Source organism: Ostrinia furnacalis, unplaced genomic scaffold (assembly GCF_004193835.3).
Source record: "Ostrinia furnacalis isolate ACB-3 unplaced genomic scaffold, ASM419383v2 OfSCF1125, whole genome shotgun sequence".
In the NCBI taxonomy this organism is placed as follows: domain Eukaryota; kingdom Metazoa; phylum Arthropoda; class Insecta; order Lepidoptera; family Crambidae; genus Ostrinia; species Ostrinia furnacalis.
In genome coordinates, this window is record NW_021131364.1 from 161803 (window position 1) to 168366 (window position 6564).

At 36.2% G+C, this 6564-nt stretch overlaps 1 protein-coding gene across 1 annotated transcript; it reads right to left on the bottom strand.

Moving 5' to 3' along the window:
- Positions 1-1871: 1871 nt before the first annotated feature.
- Positions 1872-5830, bottom strand: LOC114351260 (uncharacterized). Its single transcript, XM_028302400.1, has 3 exons — positions 5452-5830; positions 4884-4972; positions 1872-2573 (listed from the first exon to the last, which is right to left on the bottom strand). Exons 1-3 carry the CDS (start codon positions 5672-5674, stop codon positions 2088-2090), a joined length of 798 nt encoding a protein of 265 aa, XP_028158201.1. The 5' UTR covers positions 5675-5830; the 3' UTR covers positions 1872-2087.
- Positions 5831-6564: the final 734 nt, after the last annotated feature.

Genomic DNA, 6564 nt, shown 5'->3' on the forward strand with positions numbered 1-6564 from the left:
ACTCTTGATTACGAAAAATTGCCTTTTCATTTTCAAGCAGATTCCTTTCCTTAATGTTTTTTAGCTATGTTTTTGCTTTGTTTAGTACCTAATGGCTTTTACTGGATAATTATTTCCTATCCAGTGTGTGATCATAATATTTTTTGAAACTTTATAAGCCCGTAAGAGTCTGACATTTCTAAAACCAGAGAATTGCTTAACCATATGAGATATGGAACCGTTTTTCTTTTCAGACAAAGAGGTTCTAATTGCGATTATACAAAAAGATTTCTCAGTCTTACGAAGTCAATTCTACCCATTGTTATTTCACGCAAAGGAACAGCTCCCAATTTCCTTGACTTCCAATCCCGAAGTTCTGACAAGCAAAATGCTGTCTACAGGTACAAGTTTTAGCACTCCGCCCGTCCAACTTTGACGCCTCTCGAGTTGGTTTATTCCACTTTGTTCCCCTGGGTGATATCACCTGGGTGAACAAAGTAGATTTTTTAGGCTGGGTTGCACCATCTTACTTTAACTTTGACTAACGTCAAAAATCTGTCAAACTCCATACAAAAAACACCGATTGTCGTTATATTTACGGTCAAAGTTAGGTGGAGTAACTCAGCCTAAGTGTCCTCATTTCTCCTAGGAAATAATTCAGCCAGGTGAACAGATGCAACTTTTTTCATTGATCAAGTGGACTTATATCATCCGCATAAAACATGCTAATAAACGCTTTCAAATTGATGATGAATTCAATGAACAGACAACTTCAAAAACTGCTGTGAATTAACTATTATTTAAAAAGCGACTACTTTAGTCGACTCAATTCATCTGGCAATCAAAGTTGGGTGAAATGGTGATATCACCCAGGTGAACAAAGTGGAATAAACCCAACTTTGACGGCTCTCGAGTTCGGGGTCGTAGCTGTCAAGTCTCGAGTGGGAGCGAAGTTGCTCCCGAAATGCCTCCGGGAGATGGGAAAAACAATTACCAGAGTTTTACGGTTCTTTGGATAAATACCTACAACGGTGTTGGTTTTGGTGAGGAAAATTGGGCAATGAGCTTCCTTGTCTTTTGAGAGGTATAAGAATTGTTTCTCAAGTACCTAAGTACTTTTTTACAAACAGGCTGTTTGAAAATCTTTGAGGAAGCCTACCTATACATATTTTATAGCAGTGCCGTGGAAATCCTGTGTCTGGAATGATGACGATGACAATGATGACTTTTTTAGGCTGAGTTTGCTGTAACAGTAACTTCAAAAATCTTTGAGTTTTGTATAGAGTTTGATAAACTTTTGACGTTTGTTAAAGTTAAAGTAAGATGGTGCAACCCAACCTTATAAAAGTACCTACTTAGGTTGATATTTCAAAAAGTTATTTGGTTCCTTACGTGTAGGATATTATGGTAATAACATTTAACCTCTTGCTCTATACTGTTCTTTTGAATGGATTTTGATAACTTCCATCGTAAAGTAGGGCTATAGAAACATCTTTTAAAAATAACGTTATGCTAATTGATTGTTTAACCAGTAACAAAAAACGTCAATGCTGTTAAAACACCCATTCTCATAAAATCTTTGGATGTGTGCTATAAAAATGTCATGGCGTAGCGCCGCCTTTTGATAGGTGTGACTTTATTCCTTTACAGCATTCAAATGTGAGGGTGAGGGTCCAATTAATATTTTATTGTTATAATTGGATAGTATTTTGGATGTGAGTTCACAGAAATAAAACGAATTTGCTAAGATTTTGTTACGAGTATTTATGGTTACAAAGTATAATATTATTATGTATCAAAATTGTATCGTTATAAAAATATTAAACTATAGGTAGGACTTTAAAATAAAACTTATTAAATATTCATTATTCATAGGTGAACAATGAACAGTCTTTAAAATTAGAAAAATAATTCAGTTTTAAATTTTTACGTATTAAAGCCTTAGCTTACTAACATTAAATAAAATAGCAAAGCTATGCTTACTACAAGTATTTATATCACAATGTACACTTACTAACTAGTAAAATTAATAATATTCTTATAAATTTTTGTATTGAAGAATACAAAAAATTTCATGATTCGTAATTTAGATATCAACCTAAATCACTTTACAAACAATCACTTATCTCACAAGTATAATCCTCACCATCGTTATCCATTTTTATATTCTGTATTAACTGTACATTTTCTAAAGAAGTGTTCTCGAACCGTATCTCTTTGTTCCCTTGCAAGAATTTTGAGTCTGCTTGAAATATGATATTGTTGATCGCATGTTTCACATGCGCTAAAGTAAGTGCATCATACTTCCTTAATTCTGAAGCTATGTGTAATCCAAAACTGACGTATGGGTCATGACTTTGTTCAACTTGTTGAGGTATGTGACTGCTTTGTGATATTTTGGAAGATCCAGGTCTTCCATCGTCAATAGTGCAGTATTTCCTTTTCAAAAGGTTCTGTGGTGGTGCTGGAATTGCTTGGGTAGTCAATGGCGGTTGCTCTGTCTGTGACGTCTCAGATTCTTCCTCGTTTTCGTAAGTGACGTCATCCGGTTCCTCATTGTCCTCAACGCTGGGCACTTCGACGAGATGGTTATCCTGTTGCAACAAACAGGATTAAATAAAATTAATCGGCACTTACAGTCCGCTGACATAATTTTACAGCATAAAGTACGGCCAACGAGAAGCGATACCAAATGTAAACAAACCCAATGTCATGGGTGAACCCGTCTGACTTTGACATATTTTGGCGGGAGAACGAGACATTACGACAAATACACAAGATGGGAAGAGACAGAATATATTGTCAACTCGACAGTCGTATCGACTTTGTATCGCTGCTAGTTGGCCGTACTTTAGTTAATTGAACAATACTAAAATAGATGGTTAAATTCATCAATGGAAATCATCATATTGAATAGAAAAAAGTTTGTTTCAAAATAAATAAATTTTGTAGTAGAAATAGTTAATAGGGTAAGTGCGTTAGTTTTCGTCCAATTATCGGAGTTGCCAACTTTGTGATGCGAAATGAATATCTTAAAATACCCTTACTCATATGTATCATATGTCATTTTAGTCCTTAAATAGTCTACTTTACGTTAATATTATATGACAATAAGTAAATACCACGGGTTTTTTTATAAAAAATATTTTATGCAAAAGAGGCGATTTCACTAGTTTTCGTCCAAAAAAATCAGTTTTCGTCCTAGTGTACGCTAGTTTTCGACCACTGTGTAGAAAAAAGGGTGCAGTTGAATTAGTAACTTAAAACCAATTCTACAATACAGTAACTATGGATTGTGGTATATCATTTGAAAGGTAATTTTTTTAGCTTTCAAATGATATCAAAAAGATTTAAATAAGTTTCTTACCTAAATTTAGGAAAATATTGCAATAGGTCGAAGGATAAATGGACGAAAACTAATCTACAGGAATAGCTAATTTTGGTTTTCGTCCACCCCAGTGCCTGCTCATGACATCATGGACGAAAACACAACAACGTTTGAAGCTGTTTTTTGTTTTCGTCCACATCTTTTTAACGGTTTATGGGTTTATCACTGTTAAAAAGTGGACGTAAACTAAAATGTTTAATGTAATAGCAATAAAGATCATATTGGAAGAAAAAACGTTGTATTTTGTAGGTCCATTGAAGTAAAATGATTATTAAAAATATAAACTAGGTGTCAGGATTTCCGTCCACGTGGACGAAAACCAAAATCTTGCAAAATTGAGCCCCGGATCTACGATTTTTTCGAACCGGGGCAAGAACTTGATATAGCGCCCCCTCTCGTGAGCGTTTGATTAACACTAATATTATAATATGTGGCATTATTGGTGATCGAAAGAATACTCTTTAATAAATTTGTACTCTTTATTATCTATTACTAATAACTTTTTCTTAGGTGTGACATCAAATTAAATATAGCAATCATATAACAAGGCAACTGATAATCAAGACTTTGTTTTAATTTTTCTCATCGTTTTTTTTTCTCTCTTATCTTACTACCTCTACAGCTTCACACGGCGTGCTTTCTTTTCCGCGAAAGAATCTATTAGCTCATCAAAGTCCGTTTCAAAGGCAGTTTTATTTTCAATGGCGAGAATCGCGAGGCTAGATAAACGTTCTTGGCTCATTGTTGAACGCAGATAGGTTATAATTATTTTCAGTTTGCTGAAACTTCGCTCACAGCTTGCAGATGTCGTCGGTAATGTGCAGTATATCCTTAAAGCTATACTAACATTAGGAAACGCTTCTTGCAAGTCATTCTTACACAGATGTTGTAACAGGTCGAATGCACTTGATTTTTCATTAATTTCTGTTACTAGGTCTTTGAATACAGAAAGTTCCTGGCATAAATATTTATTCGGCTCGGTTCGTGTAGCCTCTAGTTCTACATGTAAGTCTCTGCCGGGAATCCCCGTATGTGACATACGGGGATTCCCCCGGCAGAGATACGTACGCTATCAGTGTTGCCAACTAGGTTAATACAGAATGTACTAAATTGATTTTGGCGCCCTCTGAAACTGCCGCCCGGGGCAGGTGCCCCGGTTTGCCCCCCCCTAGATCCGGGGCTGTTTGTTTGTGGCAAGTCGGTCAAATGGACGAAAACAGGAGCTGGACGGAAAACCGGCGCAATTACCCTACGTAGTAGACGAGATGATTTCAATTTGAAAAACTACTAATAATGTAACAAAATGTCTCTTTGACGCCACTATTACATTTTTATGATGTTTTTCATTATGAATTTGCTATTAAGTAATCTAATCTACACTAATATTATTAAGAGAAAAGATTTGATTTCAAAAATTCTTTCACCATTAGAATCCTCCATTATTTTTGATGAATGTAGACGGTACCAAGTTCACCGGGTCGGCTAGTGTTAAATGAATTTATTTATTATTACGAACCGATGAGTCCTCAGCGGCGAGATCTTTGTCGCGTAGAAACGAAAAAGCTTCGTACGCGAACCATTGGGATTGGTACTGTCGTACGAAACCTTAAACAAGAAAACTCATGATTAATATTGTAGGTAGGTACAGTTCTTTAAATTCTGTCTAACATTTTAATTATACCTAGAAGCCATAACCAAATAAGTAAGTAATTTTTCTGTGTCAAAACACTACCACCACTCGACGCCATTTTTCATAATTTAATTAGCAGCGAAGAGAACTTAAAGAAAAGGAACTAAATACTTCAACTTGCCACCGCATTTTGTACACGGCGATTAATTAATTAATTGTCTATCAAATGTTGTGGCATAATATTATAAAGTGCAAAGGAAATTTTCAAATTGCCTTCGGCATTTCATAAAACAGCGAGCGTTTACTAAACGCTGGACGCCGTTTATGATAGGCGGAATCATACAAATTGCCTGCGACAGAGGGACTAGACAGAGGTAGGTACTAATGATACAATAGTGCCTATAAAAGTTAAAAACTTTGTTGTGTAATGTGCAAATTGACAAGAAATGTTTACCTTGACTCCGCCGTTCCCTATTCCTTTCTCGCCTATACGAACCGGACAGGCTCTTCATTTTAGCGAGCAAATCTGTCTTTGGCTTGCCCCATTTTTCCGCAATGTCCTCCCATATATCTTCTCGCTTGTGTTTGTTGTAAAACTCCTTATGTCGCGGATCCCACAACATTTGGTAGGAGGCGTAGGTTTTTATGAGCTCGAGGCAAGATTCTCTCGTCCACATCGTGCAACAAACTCCGAATGACTAAAATTCGAATTATCGAATCGTTCGATGCTCGGGCCTCGGCCACCCTCGGCAGTCGGCGCGCGGCAACCGACCGCGCCGCTCGCGAGGCGAACTCTGGCTCCCTATTTCTACAGCACAAACATCGCCAAGCCATTCACACCCTTATAACCATGCACAATAAGATCACTGAACTTTTATCAACGACGCTGCGTGCTCACATGCCGCGTGAACTAATAACAGACAGAGACGAGCTATTCCAACACGCTCGAGAATAAACGAGACGGAAAATCGCCCTTGAGTTCTCAGAACTATCGATAGCATCTGACGCGCACGGTAATACAACTTTTTTCTTGCCATTGTAACAACCCACTTATTTATTCATGACACCTTTGTCGGTTTTTGTAGCTCATTAATTTCTATTAGTTCGAATAGGCGAGCAGTTATCTACATAATGATGATGCAATTATGAATGAATTATAGGCTGGAAAAGTTGATAGATTATAATTATAATGATTATTCAAATAATTTTTACCGCAGTAAATAACAGAAAGTAAGGAAAGCTAACTACTAATGCAAAAGTATAAATAAGCGATCTGAATTGCAATGGTAACTTAAGTAGTAAAGGGATGGATGGATTGAATAAGTTTATTTATACAATTTCAAAACAAAAAAAATATAATAGGAGGAACTGACGAGACGACTGCAAGTCAAAAAACAATATGTACTGTAATTTTGTTAGATGTATTAAATTATGAATAGACAGTTTGTTAGACAGGCAGAGAGTCAGAGATATTGTGAATGGCTTGAAATTGTGCTTTGAGAGGCTTAATAAGTCCAGCAGTAGACTGCAATTTGCTGAAATCATGAATTTAGAGAGATTTCATTCT

Coding starts and splice junctions, on each gene's coding strand:
- LOC114351260 (XM_028302400.1), bottom strand. CDS start 5,674: ATGTGGACGAGAGAATCTTGCCTCGAGCTCATAAAAACCTACGCCTCC. Junction 4,973..5,451: donor TAGGGAACGGCGGAGTCAAG/GTAAACATTTCT, acceptor TTCTTGTTTAAG/GTTTCGTACGACAGTACCAA. Junction 2,574..4,883: donor TCGCCGCTGAGGACTCATCG/GTTCGTAATAAT, acceptor TTGTTGCAACAG/GATAACCATCTCGTCGAAGT.